At 42.4% G+C, this 15,133-nt stretch overlaps 1 protein-coding gene across 3 annotated transcripts in view; it reads right to left on the bottom strand.

Moving 5' to 3' along the window:
- NDEL1 (nudE neurodevelopment protein 1 like 1) overlaps positions 1-10,217 on the bottom strand; it is a 51,628-nt gene extending 41,411 nt beyond the window's left edge. For all 3 annotated transcript variants that reach the window (XR_002726565.2, XM_023193230.2, XM_023193229.1), the window contains exons 1-3: positions 10,029-10,217; positions 1,643-1,740; positions 145-298 (exon numbers count right to left, since the gene is read on the bottom strand). Coding sequence is in view for 2 of the 3 variants with exons in the window: in XM_023193230.2 (XP_023048998.1) it covers positions 145-298; positions 1,643-1,728 (240 nt within the window). In the remaining variant the exon portion in view is untranslated. The remainder of the gene's footprint in view (positions 1-144; positions 299-1,642; positions 1,741-10,028) is intronic.
- Positions 10,218-15,133: the final 4,916 nt, after the last annotated feature.

Below are 15,133 nucleotides of genomic sequence, written 5' to 3'. Positions count from 1 at the left end.
GAAAACATTTTATTCAAAATTTCACTTTAAGCCTTTTTTTCAAACTATTTTTTGTCACCTGCTTCTCTTAAGCACCTGAAAAATATATTTCTCATTTTAATAAAACCCAAAACATTAGACACCAGCGTCTACTGCTGCAGTTACCTTTAATGCCTCCACTTCATATTTCAGTCTTTGGTTATCAGCCTGTAAGTCTCTATTTCTTTGTTCAGCCTGTACTAATTGTGCCTCCAACTCTGCTTCTAATTCTCTGCTTCCTTCCTGGAATTCAACTAGCTCATCCCGAGCTTCCTGGAAGCTAATCAGAAACAAAGCGGGAAAGATGAGTTACACTAGGAACCACAAGGATCGTCTTGGAGGTGATTCTATAGCAATTCGATAATTTTTGCTTGAATGCTAATGCTGTCATAAAATACACTAAAGACAATCTGTTTTGCATCTCTTACTGTATATATTCAGGGTTCAATGAAAATGACAAGCCCAAAAAGGAGCCACAAGTTAGTGATTATAATATTTAAGAAAAGTAAGGCTACATGGCTCAATACCATTAGCTTCTTCCACCACAGAACTCAGATGCGAGAAAAATGCATTTTTGCTTTCATTAAAGTAACAAATTTGACATTTCCTTCTACGATATTCAATAGACATCATATTCACATCACCAGAGAATTGCTGCATATCTCTCTAAATACATTTATTCTCATGACTATTTCAAAATTAGGTAGTTATTACATTCATTTCTGTATCTTTTTTTATTTAATGCATTAACAGAGAAGTACATATTACTATGCCACAAATTAGTTTAATATTTAGATAACTTTTTTCAATATAATTGATTTTCTTTGTAATTCTATTATTCTATGCATTTAAAAATATTATGCTGAGTCCATAGGCTACCCCAGCCTATTAGGACATCTATGACACAGAAAAAGATTAAGAACCCTGCCATAGATACACACCTTTCATATCCACTGGCACAACAGAATAACTGACTTCGGTAACAATAATGAAAAGGCAGTAAAAGGTTTGATAAGACTTAGTAAACTCTGTTAACCAAAATAGGAAAATGTATCAATATTTTATTTAGGAAGATCCCATTTTTAAAAAAGAAATCTGAGACAAGTTTTGGTGCTTAAAAGGTTGTTACCTAAAAGTTCTTCCAACCAAATAACTGAAATTTTATAAAACGTTCCATACTCCTGAAGCTCCTCCCGCTCCCTCAAAGCTTTGCTGGCTCCAGACACTGATCATGCTAGCCTGAGGAGAACGTAAAGTCTGTTCTATGGAGCCCTAGACAGTTTATCAGAATCTCCAAATGACCAAAATGAGGAGGCAGAATCAGTGCCCCAAAGCAGACCAAAGAGGGCCCGGTCTACTAAAAAGCATAAAGGAGGCAAACGACCGGAAGAAATCATAAATGACAGTTTTCCTACTATTTTAATAATTTGAACAATATAAAGACTTATGGCATGTTTACACTATTTAAATATAACAAATGTGGTGACTGTTTCTAGAATCTCAATCCTAGAATCCTAAATCTGCAATTCTAAATTTAGCTTTATGTTAAAAAGAAAAATGCACAAACAAGACATGGCGTATTCCAAACGCCCTCCCCTACTTTTACTGTGCTTTCCAACATTACCTTTGCTTATACTTCAAGGAAAGTTCCTTCCAATAAGCAGTTTCCTCCTTTAAACTTGAAAAATCTGGTATATCTTCACCATCCATGATCAAGAAAGCCTGTGAAATATTAAAGACAAACTGTTAACAAATTAGAGAACAGAGAAATCTAAGCAAAAGCATAAAATCTGGGACGACACAGAACTGCAGCATTGTGGAGGGAGTAAAACATGAGCGATCCAGTGGCTAACTCTCTTCCAACTCAGGCATGTCAATCACTTCACAGCTCCACTCTCAGGGACCGCTAGTATCCTGAATGAGATCATGACAAAAGTCGTTTGATACAAAGCGACGGGAGGCACTATCAGTTGCAGCATAGGTGCTGGGTGACTTGGGCCCACAGAATCACCCTGCACAGAGGTGTAGTGTCGGTTTAAGGCCACGTGGTCTTCTGGGAATCGGGAGACAGAAGCAAGCTTATTGTCAGAGATGCTGATACCGCATGCATGCCCTTCTCAGGGGTACAAATGCTTCAAAATATCTGCTTGGAACATTTGATACCAGGTGACCCTACTAGAAAATCAGGCACCACATTCCCAATAATTTACTATTATCAAATTTCTAAAAACTTCCAAAGCTTCCTTCCAAAAGTCCACTCATCTCCAACTTCAATGATCTCTCTTTCATCCTGGTTCTTCTCCCAAGGCATTCAGAGAGGGGAAAAAAAGCAATTTAATTAACTTACATTTGGACTGGCTACTTAAAACTCTCAACTGATTGCCAGGCCCACTCTAGAGGCATGCCTACCGTCTCCTAGCACCCCCTCCCCACACATCCCACTCTATATTCCGGCAGTACTGTTCGAAACTGTCTTAACACACCATGCTCTTTCAGGTCTGGAAAGCTACTCCAGGTTTCTCTACCTGGAGTGGCTCCCCTAAACAGGAAAACTTCTATTTATCCTTAAAACCTAATTGTCATCTTTTCCAGAGAGGTTTTCTTGCCCTCAATTGGACAGCATTAAAATCTCCTGCATTCTTTGCTACCTCTGTACCCCACACATGCTTTCACTGATACAATTACCACAGAGCAATGCGTTTGCTTATACCTTTGTGTCGCCTGTTAGGGTGGTTTACTTATTTCCGTTTCAGCCCAATGCCTGCACAATACTGGATACTCAATACTTACTGAATAAAACCATAATTGATTCAACCTATTCCATACTGGGCAGCAAGAACTCAAGACCAGCTTTAAAAGTAAATTAATAGGCGGGATGCGGTGGCTCATGCCTATAATCCCAGCACTTTGGGAGGCCGAGGCGGGCCGATCACGAGGTCAGGAATTCGAGACCATCCTGGCTAACATGGTGAAACCCCGTCTCTACTAAAAATACAAAACATTAGCCAGGCGTGGTGGCAGGTGCCTGTAGTCCTAGCTACTCAAGAGGCTGAGGCAAGAGAATGGCGTGAACCCGGGAGGCAGAGCTGCAGTGAGCCAAGATTGCGCCACTGCACTCCAGCCTGGGTGACAGAGCAAGACTCTATCTCAAAAAAAAAAAGTAAATTAATAAAAACCTGGAGATGCAGAGAACTTCGAGTTTATCTAGCACAAGCCACTCAGGAAGGTTTAGCAAAAAAAAAAAGGAAAATTATTTTTAAAAGAATGAACGGTTAAATCTCTCTGCATCATCAAACACAGAACACAGTGGAAGTTCAATAAATAATTTGAATTGAGGCTGGGCACGGTGGCTCATGCCTATAATCCCAACACATTGGGAGGCTGAGGCAGGAGGACTGCTTGAGCCCAGAAGCAGTGAGGCTGCAGTAAGCCATGATTTTGAGGCTGCAGTGAGCCATGACTGTGCCACTGCACTCCAGCCTGGGCAACACAGCAAGACCCTGTCTCTTAAATAAATAAATAAACAGGTAAATAAATAAATATCTGAACTGATTTATAATCGTCCTTTCAATATTCCCTCTTGACTTTCAAAGTATCACTTTATTAACATCTGAATTCCTATTTCAGGAATGGAGTAAGCAAAAAGATGTGTGGGTAGTTTACTTCCCCCTCACAATGTACCACCATATATTAAATCAATATGAGAAAATTCATCATTATCAGTTAGACAAAAGTATTAATCTGATACATGGGCAGCCACATTCAGTCACTGACATAGGCTCAGTACAGCCTCCACATTGAAGAACAGGGAGCTGATGGGATTTCTGGGAAGAACCTTAGAGATAATCACTGCACACTAGCTACCTCAAATCATCATCATCCGGCCCTGAAATACAAATGGATAACCAAGAGCTATCTGATAAATAAGAAAATCCAGTAGCATGAATAAGAAAATCTTAGGACCTACGGAGAGGAAACAGACAATTCAGGAAATGAGGTTTTTTCTTATACAAGAACTCAGGAGGTACTAGACAAAGACTTTAAAAAAAAAAAAAAAAAGTCAGCAGGGCTACCTCCTACACATTTCCTGAGACAAGTACAAAAGAAGGGAGAAAAACATGACCTGGACAGCATGGGATGCAGGAAAGACAGGCTCCAACCTAGGGCTGCAATGAGAAGTCCTAGGATGAAGCCCAGTCCATCTGGCCCATAGAATGCTTCAGACAGATGGACAACACCAAGAAAAACAAGGAATCCCACAGAACAGATAGCATAGAGCACGAGTAAAAAGCTAGATATATTTAAGGTTGTAGTGAAGACGTGTTACTCTACTGTCACTAAGAAAATGAGCAATTTAAAAGCTCAGGAAAATAAAAAAAGCAACACAAGAAGTCCTGATCCTTATATAAAGCATTTTGTAAGTTAATGATTTCAACTCTAAAATTTGTAATGTATTGATTTTATCTTATTTGAGGCAACTGGGGTAAGTTCCATGACTCTGTAGCCATTGATGAACTTCCTGTTTTTGGTCTTAGCTTTGCCCTAGGTCCCATATGCTGCTCTCTTGGAAGCTTCCAGGATTTGGTGAACAAAACTGTATTCTTATTTTTTATGCTCCCTCTGGTTTTGTAGCCTTTGATGATAATACCTGTCAGCCTTGATCTTCCCAAAATGATTACTTCTTGCCTTTTTAGCTTATAATGATTTGGCAGCCATCTCAGTCCCTGAAATATTTTGTCATGCTTTGTATTGCCCCTAGATTACCTATCTGCCTTTCTGGGGCTGAATGCCTAGTGCTGCTTCTGTACTGAACATTTGATTGACCGGCTGCATCAGTTTTGAGTTTTCAGTACTCTTTCTGTTACTGTGCAGCATTTGATGATATTGCCAATAGTGTGGCCTGTGAACCGGTATCATTAGGGAAGTTCCTAATGACTGTTAGATACCTTCCTTGGCATCGATCATTTATCTGAAGGTGTTTAAATGTGAAGCCAATTCTTCCACAAAAAGAATTAGGATTGTTTTGAATCTATAAATGTTATTCAGGAGTCCACTTCAAATCATTTCCGTGTGGGGGTATTTTTTGTTGGTTTTGACCCATTTACATAGTATCAGAGGACCTACTAGCAGCTAATGCTTTGAAGGGCGCTTAAGTAGTGATCCCTGAGGAATAGCATTGTTTACCCCTCTGGATGTACTGCCAGTATCCATTTGTCTCTGACTTTTGGTTCTTGAACAGGGACATATTCCTAATACAACACCAACTTTTCCATGAGTGTTCCCTAATAACTCAGGTTTTAAATAGCCTTTTGCATGAAACTTTTTGAGAATCAATTTCTGGCCCTTGCATCCTCTTTGTCCAACTACTTACATTCAGTGTCAAATAATTCTAGCAAAATTATTTTACTTTACACTCATTCTTTATTTTCTTTTTTTTTTTTTTTTGAGACGGAGTCTCACTCTGTTGCCCAGACTGGAGTGCAGTGGCACAATCCCAGTTCACTGCAACCTCCGACTCCCGGATTCAAGCAATTCTCCTGTTTCGGCGTCCTAAGTAGCTGGGATTACAGGCACACACTACCACACCTGGCTAATTTTTGTATTTTTAGTAGAGATGGGGTTTCACCATGTTGGCCAGGCTAGTCTTAAACTCCTGACCTCATGATCTGCCCTTCTCGACCTCCCAAAGTGCTGCGATTACAGGCGTGAGCCACCACGCCCAGCCACATTCTTTATTTTCTTGCTGAATCTTAGGTGAATTGAATGTTGACCACAACTCTTCTAATCAACAGGCTATTTTCACAACCCGCTTATTGGCCCCTCTAACAGTATTATAACCTATGTTGGATATCATTTACTAAAAGGACCATCAGCTCTTCCAGATCAAACCAACGTAAAACATTTAACCAAGAATAAGTCATAGGAGCAGCATAGCATAGTGGTTAAGAGCCCAGACCCTGAAGCCAAACTGCCCAAGTTTGAAGTCACACCTGGAAGTTCTGATTTGCTACAGATGCATCTACTCACTACTTGGGTGACTTTGGGCAGGTTACTTAATTACTCAGTGCCCCATTTCCTCACCTGTAAAATGGGGATCATCATTAAAATGAGGTTATGAAGTGAGCTAATATTTGTAAAGTACTTAGGACAGAACCTGGCACATACTAAAAACATAAATGTTCAATAAGTTATTAAAAATTGGTAGTTCAGGCCAGGCGCGGTGGCTCACACCTGTAATCCCAGCACTGTGGGAGGCCGAGGCGGGTGGATCACGAGGTCAGGAGATCGAGACCATCCATCCTAGCCAATGTGGTGACACCCTGTTTCTACTAAAAAAAAAAAAAAATTAGCCAGGCATGGTGGCAGGCACCTGTGGTCCCAGCTACTAGGGAGGCTGAGGCAGGAGAATGGCGTGAACCCGGGAGGCAGAGCTTGCAGTGAGCCGAGATTGTGCCACTGCACTCGAGCCTGGGCAACAGAAGCGAGACTCTGTCTGAAAAAAGAAAAAATTTAAATTAAAAAAATTTTAAAAATATAAAAATTGGTAGTTCAATAGCAGACTTTTCAAGTATGACCACAAAGTAAACAGGCTTCAAAATTTAAAACATGCAGATGATTATTTAAAATTGATCATTTCGAGAAGCTATATGCATATTCCAGTGATATCACCATTGCTGAAAAACATTTCCAAAAGTTTTTATGAATAGCCTTTATGAGCCACATTAAGAACAAAGCAGGCGAACAAAGCAGGCCAGGCGCAGTGGCTCACGCCGATAATCCCAGCACTTTGGGAGGCTGAGGCAGGCGGATCACTTGAGGTTAGAAGTTCGAGACCAGCCTGGCCAACATGGTGAAACCCCGTCTCTGCTGAAAATATGAAAAAAAAAAAAAAAATTAGCTGGGTGTGGTGGCAGGCACCTGTAATCCCAGCTACTCAGGAGGCTGAGGCAGGAGAATTGCTTGAACCCGGGAGGAGGAGGTTGCAGTGAGCTGAGACTGTGCCACTGCACTCCAGCCTGGGCAACAGGGTGAGACTCCATCTCTAATAAAAGAAAAAAAAAAGAACAAAGCAAACCTTCTTATTGTGGTCACACCTCATCTTTATTTCTTCCTAACAGGTATTATCCAGCTCTATCGCCCTACTTTCACCCATCAGATTTACTCTTTCTAAAAATCAGATTCCGGCCAGGCATGGTGGCTCACGCATATGATCCCAGCACTTGGGAGGCTGAGGTGGGAATGTCACTTGAGCCTAGAAGTTCAAGCCAGCCTGGATAACATGCTGAAACCCTGTCTCTAACAAAAATACAAAAATGAGCTGGGTGTGGTGGCATGCACCTGTGGTCCCAGCTACTCGTGAGACTGAGATGGGAGGATCGCTTGAGTTAGGGAAGTTCAGGCTGCAGTAAGCCGTAATCATTCCACTGCACTCCAGCCTGGGTGACAAAATGAGACCCTGTCTCCAAAAAAATGAAAACAAAAATCAGATTATTTAAAAATAATAAAATTTGCTACCACTGCAGATACTCAAATGACAGTTTCAGGGGCTGCGTTACAGTCTGTTCAGTTTGCTTCAAGTTACACTGGGAGGATGTGTTCACTGTTATTTGAAACTATATAATTAGAGATTTTCACGCTATAGAGTTAGCCAATATAGAAAACACATTGCTAAAACAATGCTCTAATGGTACATCCACAATTTTCTGAAGCTAGAATGAAGACAGATAATTACGTATTATTGGCAGGGCGCGGTGGCTCACGCCTGTAATCCCAGCACTTTGGGAGGCTGAGGCGGGCAGATCACGAGGTGAGGAGTTCGAGACCAGCCTGACCAACATGGTGAAACCCTGTCTCTATTAAAAATACAAAAACTGGCAGGGCATGATAGCACACACCTGTAATCCCAGCTACTCAGGAGACTGAGCAAGAGAATCGCTTGAACCCAGGAGGTGGAGGTTGCAGTGAGCCAAGATGGTGCCACTGCACTCCAGCCTGGACGGCAGAGGGAGACTCCATCAAAAAAAAAAAGAAAAATTATTATTCTCTGCCCACCCCCACCCCATCTTTATTTAATACCAGGTCTCAATATGGACAGAGTCTCAAAAGCATGACAATTTTTACGTAAAGCATTATCATACCGTGTATGACCTTCAGAAACCTAGCAACAATCAACTCATTTGAATTTAAAACAGCCTGTCCAAAATACCTTTTATTTACAAGGAAATTACTCTGTGTACAATGGTAAGAAAATCTATTTTCAATATTGTTTCTGGTTAACAGTTCTACGATGGACTAATGACGCTGGAAGAGTTCTTTCAGAACTCTTCCATGTTGGTATGTTGGTAATACACGCCTTTTTACCGAAATTCTACTGCTCTCAAAGGTGACATTTACAGAATTTTTAACTCTTCGAAGTTCATCATAAACATGGTCTCTCTTTGATTCTATCAGACTTCTTTTTCTACTTTATGGAGTGCTCAGAAACTTACGTCAGAAGTAATTTTAAGCTTTAGTAACCAAATTTATCTCAGCATGGTTTACAATGAAAATAAGTTGTTTTGCAGATGTCATGAAAGCAAGATCTAAGTTTTACTAAGGTTCCTACTTATTTTAAGCTCCTTATCCAACTTCAATCTATTTAATTTAAAAAAAATCAAAAGAACTACAGTTTCAGAAGATTTAACAACTTCCATCTGGATCAAGTCAACCTCTAACCAGGGCTGGCCAAAGGTTTTGTTTCTCATGCACTCTAATTTTAAATAACAATAATTTTAATAATAATTCAGAAGAGGTATTTCAGTTGGTTTCCCTTTACTTCTCTTCAGACCATGACTTAACGCTGCATTGTGCCCATCAACTTCATGATTTAGCAAAGACATTACCCTGTCTTTTAAGCACATTAAGAGCAACACAGTTTAGCAGACAAAATGTTAACCAGCAACTCCTGAACAAGCTTCACAGTAAGATTTTTCTCATGACTGAGCAGCAGTTTTTATCCTAGGTGAGTTTGCTCAAAAATAATTGAGTAAGTAATCTACCAGCTTCTGGCATATCTTTGGCAAGTCACATTTTCTGCCTTGTTTTCTAGCTGAGAAGGGTATAAAAATCCCACGAAAAGAAACCAGAACTCCGAGCCTAGAAATGTAAATTATGATCCAAGCTAAGCCACTCACCAGCTGATTGAACCTAAGTATAAATCAATTACCCCCATCCCAGCTCCATTTCTCCATCGAAATGGCGATAACGTAATCAGCTGCAACCACAAGGTGATGCGGTTCGAAAGAGATAGGAAGAGAGTTCTGAAGCGTGTAAAGGTGCTACGTAAATAGAACGTAATAATTAGTAGGGATAGTACTTTCACCTGCTTTGCAAAACTTAAAGGGTCATCTCGTGGCTTACAGCTAGAAACGAGTGGAGCACAGGTAACCCGAGCCCGTTGCTGACACTTTCCCGAACTCCAAGAGGAGGATGATTAGCAGTTCTGGGCGGGAGTCAGGGGAATGCCAATCCGAGCCCAACGTGGGCTGCTCGCGCTCTCGCCCCCCATGGCAGAGAGGCACTGCGAGATCAAAATGCAACCCCGCTCCAAGACACCCTCGCAAATGAAGGAATTTCGGGGAGGGGGTAGGAGGAGGCGGGCTGGGCGCGCCGCTGCCACCTCCGACTGGGCCACTCCTTGCGCCGCCAGCGCCCCAGCCCGCGGTGCCACGTCCCGGCCTCCGTCACCGCCAGCCCTCACCCCACCCGGAACGGGGCACATCCTCCGGAGGCTACCGGGATCGTTCCCTTGCAGGCGCCCCTGGGGGACCACACGTCGGACCAGGGAAAGGAGGGGACAGTTAGAGCGGTTCGAACAGTTGTCCCCGGGCTGGCCGCCCCAGAAGCCGGCCCGGCCCGCCCCGGCAGAGCCTCAGACACGGCCCCGGGCCGGGAAGGCTCCCCAAGGGCAGGCCTCGGCGCCGCCGGCCCAGCGCAGCTCCTTAGGGAGCGGCCCCGCGCTGCAGGCTCACCTCCAATGTGTCAAAAGCGCATGTTCACCGCCGCTCGACCCACGTCTCCGCTCCGCTGGCCTGGCCAGGCCCGCCCAGCCGCTCGGCTCAGCTCCCCTCCGCAGCCCCGAGCTCCACTCCGCGTACCTCCGCGCCCGGCTCCTCCCCGACACGTCAGGGACTGCCTGGGTGTCCGAGGCCATTCTGTGACGCACGGGGGCGGGGCTCGGAGCATGCGCGGCAATGCGCGGGTATGCGGGGCGGGGCGGGGCGGGGCTGGTGTCACAGGGGGCGGGCCAGAGCCCGGCGCGCTGACGTCAAGCTGACGGCGTCCTCTTGCGCAGGTGCTCCTGGATTCTGGGACCGGCTGGTCATGGCTTCAGCAGTTCCCTGAAACTGCTATTCGGGAGAGTGGTGCCAAGACGGATGGGAAACTGCCTTCAGTTTTCCGGCCACCAAGGCCCTTCAAGTGTCCATGTGTCAGTGTTACCGTTTATAAAACGAATCTCGGCTCATAGTTCACCTCCGAGTCCATTCCCCCTGCCCGAACACCCAATGGAACACCAGGGGCATTCTAAGCATCACTCCCACAAAGCTGTGTTGTTTTTACAGCACTTCCACTGCTTACATTTTGTATTTGATCTCATCTTCCTCCAGTAGAATTCTAAGTTCTATGAGAGCTAGAACCTCTTATGCCTTGCTCATCCCAACAGATAACTTGGTACTAGGCAAAGTGGACGCTCAAATATTTGATGAATGAATGAATGGATTCGTTGGCACCAAGGGGATTTTATATTTGCCCATTTATATATTGTATATATCTGAGCACATATTCATTTTTGTATACAAGCGTGTACGTGTGTGTATGGCTGTGACTTTCTCCCCTCCAGGGCCCCCAAGAAATGGAGTCCTACCTTTATATATATAATATATAATAATATATAATTACATATAAATTATATTATATAATAATATATAATATATTACATAATTTATATAATATATAATAATTTCACAAATTTATATATTATATATTATATAATAATTTCACAAATTTATATATATTATATATAATTTTATATATTATATATTATATAAGAGATACATTTTAAAAACAATTTTAAGAACTTTTGCTGTATATTATATATAATATATTATGTAATATATAATTATATGTAATATATATAACTATATAATATATAATATATACATTATATATTATATATATACCTCTTACAATCCATCTTGCTTTTTTTTTGAAACGGAGTTTTGCTCTTGTTGCCCAGGCTGGAGTGCAGCGGTGCGATCTCAGCTCACTGCAACCTCCGCCTCCCAGGTTCAAGCGATTCTCCTGCCTCAGCCTCCCAAGTAGCTGAGATTACAGGCACTCGCCACCACGCCCGGCTAATTTTTGTATTTTTAGTAGATTTTTAGTAGAGACGGTGTTTCACCATGTTAGCCAGGCTGCTCTCAAACTCCTGATCTGCCCGCCTCGGCCTCCCAAAGTTTTGGGATTATAGGCGTGAGCCACCGCACCCTGCCCCATCTTGCATTATTAATGTTTATATATTTTTTAGTATATAAATACACACGTATGTGTATGTGTATGTGCGTGTGTGTATTCCCTAGCGGACCTGGAAGCATGCTGGAGGGGATACTAGTTCAAAAAGGAGGGAAAGAGGGATAGGCAATTTACATAGGTAGTGGAAACTTAAAGGAAGAGATGCATTTTAAAAACAATTTTAAGAACTTTTGCTGTATAATATACAAAGTAATCCTTTCTTTTGTTTTTTAGAGACAGGGTCTACTATTTTGCCCAGGCTGGTCAAGATCTTACTCCTGACTTCCGCCAGGCGCTGCAGCACTTTGGGAAGCCGAGGTGGGCAAATCACCTGAGGTCAGGAGTTCGAGACCAGCCTGGCCAACAGGGTGAAACCCCATCTCTACTAAAAGTACAAAAATTAGCCAGGCATGGTGGCAGGCACCTGTAATCCTAGCTACTGGGGAGGCTGAGGCAGGAGAATCGCTTGAACCCAGGAGGCGGAGGTTGCAGTGAGCACTACTGCACTCCAGCCTGGGTGACAGAGTGAGACTCTGTCTAAAAACAAACAAAATAAAAAAGAACTGACTTCAGGCAATCTTCCCACCTCAGTCCCCCAAAGTCCTAGGATTACAGGCGCCAGCCTCCATGCTAGACGCAATGTAATCCTTTCCAATTTCAGTGCTTTTAGGATTGGATTTGTGGGTGTGGACACAAAAATAATGTGTAAGACATGCCTCAAGGTGAAAGCAAAGTGAGTCTAGGAGGCCCAGTTTATACTTTTGAAGGAGATGGACATAAACATGAACAATGCAAGATGGATTGTAAGAGGTACCCAAATCAATAAAGATCAGAGAAGGGATTAATGGGGTTTGTGGGAAGGGTAACATATTACATATGCCTATTATGAATAATATTATAAATAATATGCATATTATATGCATGGATTTCCAATTTTTTTTTTTTTTTTTTTTTTTTTTTTTGCACAAGGCCAAGCATGGTGGTCCATACCTGTAATCCTAGCACTTTGGGAGGCTGAGATAGGCAAATCACTTGAGCCCAGGAGTTCGAGACCAGCCTGGGCAGCACAGTGAGATACCTGTCTCTAAAAAAAATAAAATAAATGTTTGCACCAAAATAAATTTGTTCTAACTTGCTATAACATGTCTGAACAGGATCTAGCTTGAAGCACCAGGAAAAGAACTCAGTTTGAAGAGAGTCCCTATATGAACATGTATTCTACAAAATTGAAGCAATAAAAAATATTAAATTTATGGTGAAGTCCGGGTGGAAAAATGGTGGAATCATTGATGCTTCATAAAAGTTTATAAGGACAATGCCCCAAAAGAAATCAGCAGTTTACAAATGGATAATCCATTTTAAGAAGAAACATGACAATGTTGAAGATGAAGCCCACAGCATCAGATCCTCCACATCAATTTGTGAGGAAAAAAAAGTAATCTTGTCCATGCCCTAATTGAAAAGGTTCAATGATTAACAGCAGAAACAATATCCAGCACCACAGATATCTCAACTGATTTGGCCTACACAATCCTGACTGAAAAATTAAAGTTGAGCTAACTTTCCACTCAATGGGTGCCAAAACCATTGTGCCCAGGTCAGCTACTGTCAAGAACAGAGCTTTCAAAATTTCACAAATTTTAAACAAGTGAGATCAAGATCCTGATGCCTTTTTTTTTTTTTTTTTTTGAAGAATTGTAACCAGAAAAAATGAAACTTGGCTTTACCAGTACAATCCTGAAGACAAAGCACAATTAAAGCAATGGCTACCAAGAGATGGAAGTGGTCCAGTCAACGCAAAGTGAACCAGTCACGAGCAAAAATCATGGCAACCATTTTTTGGGTTGTTCAAGGGTTTTTGTTTATTGACTTTCTGGAGGGCTAAAGAATAATAACATGTGCTTATTATGAGAGTGTTTTGAGAAGGTTAGCCAAAGCTTTAGTGGAAAAATGCCCAGGAAACCTTCACCAGAGAGACCTTTCCACCATGATAAAGTTCCTGCTCATTTCTCTCATCGAACAAGGACAATTTTGCAAGAGTTTCAGTGGAAAATCACTAGACATCACCTTACAGTCCCAATTTGGCTCCTTCTGAAGACTTTTTGTTTCCTAATCTTAAAAAATCTTTAAAGGGCGCCCATGTTTCTTCAGTTAATAATGTAAAAAAAGACTGCATTAACATGCTTAAAATCCCCAGACCCTCAGTTCTTTGGGGATGTACTAAATAAATGGCTGATATCATTGGTTACAAAAGTGTCCTGACCTTGGCTGGGCACAGTGACTCACACCTGTAATCTCAGCACTTTGGGAGACCAGGGTGGGCAGATCACTTAAGGCCAGGAGTTCAACACTAGCCTGGCCAACATGGTGAAACCCTGCCTCTACTAAAAATATACAAAAATCAGCTGAATGTGATGGTATGTGCTTGTAATCCCAGCTACTCAGGTGGCTGAGGCTTGAGAATAACTTGAACCTGGGAGGTAGAGGTTGCGGTGAGCCAAGATCATGCCACTGGGTGATAGAGCAAGACTGTTTAAAAAAAAAAAAAAACAAAGTGTCTTGACCTTCCTTGATGGAGCTTGAGAAATAAAATTTGTGTTTTTTAATTTTGTCTTTTAATTCAATTTTTCTATGAACTTTTCGAAGTTCTCTTGTATGCACTGGCAATTGTGCTAAACACTTGGTCTGCTTAATTTCGTTCTCACAATAATCCCATGAGATAGGTACTGTTACTCCCATTTTTTTTTTTTTTTTTTTTTTTTTTTTGTGAGACGGAGTCTTGCTCTGTCACCCGGGCTGGAGTGCAGTGGCCGGATCTCAGCTCACTGCAAGCTCCGCCTCCCGGGTTTTACGCCATTCTCCTGCCTCAGCCTCCGGAGTAGCTGGGACTACAGGCACCCGCCACCTCGCCCGGCTAGGTTTTTTTTTTGTATTTTTAGTAGAGACGGGGTTTCACCGTGTTAGCCAGGATGGTCTCGATCTCCTGACCTCATGATCCACCCGTCTCGGCCTCCCAAAGTGCTGGGATTACAGGCTTGAGCCACTGCGCCTGGCCTATTCCCATTTTTTAAATGAGGAAACAGACTCAGCAAGGTGAAGTTTCCCAAAGTCTCTCAGTTAGAAAGATGAGGCCTCAAGCCTCAAACCCACCCTGTTCTGATTGTCTGACTCTCCAGAAAACACACTATTAACAACTAGTGTACTGCTAATCAAGAAGGGGGAGTATTCGCAATTACTACCATGTATTGGGCTAGAACACTGTGCTAAGTGCTTTACATGCTTTCCCTCCCTCCATCCTCACAATGAGCCTGTGAGGCTGGAATTATTGCTTCCATTTTACATATTGTAAACTGAGACCCAGAGGAGCTAGGGCTTAAACTCAAGCAGGTCTTACTTTAAGGCCAGTGACCTGGGACAACGAGCTGATGCAGCTCGTTCAGGCTCCAGGGCTCTGCTTCCCTGGCTGAAGCTGTGCTCTGGCTGATGAGATCACAGACAGGGAGAGGATGAATGAAGGCTTTCCTATGGACCTGGTGCCAGGACAAAACAGTCCTATCCCAAGAGG

This window comes from Piliocolobus tephrosceles, chromosome 16, assembly GCF_002776525.5.
Source record: "Piliocolobus tephrosceles isolate RC106 chromosome 16, ASM277652v3, whole genome shotgun sequence".
Classification (NCBI taxonomy): domain Eukaryota; kingdom Metazoa; phylum Chordata; class Mammalia; order Primates; family Cercopithecidae; genus Piliocolobus; species Piliocolobus tephrosceles.
This window is presented reverse-complemented; position numbering and strand designations above follow the sequence as displayed.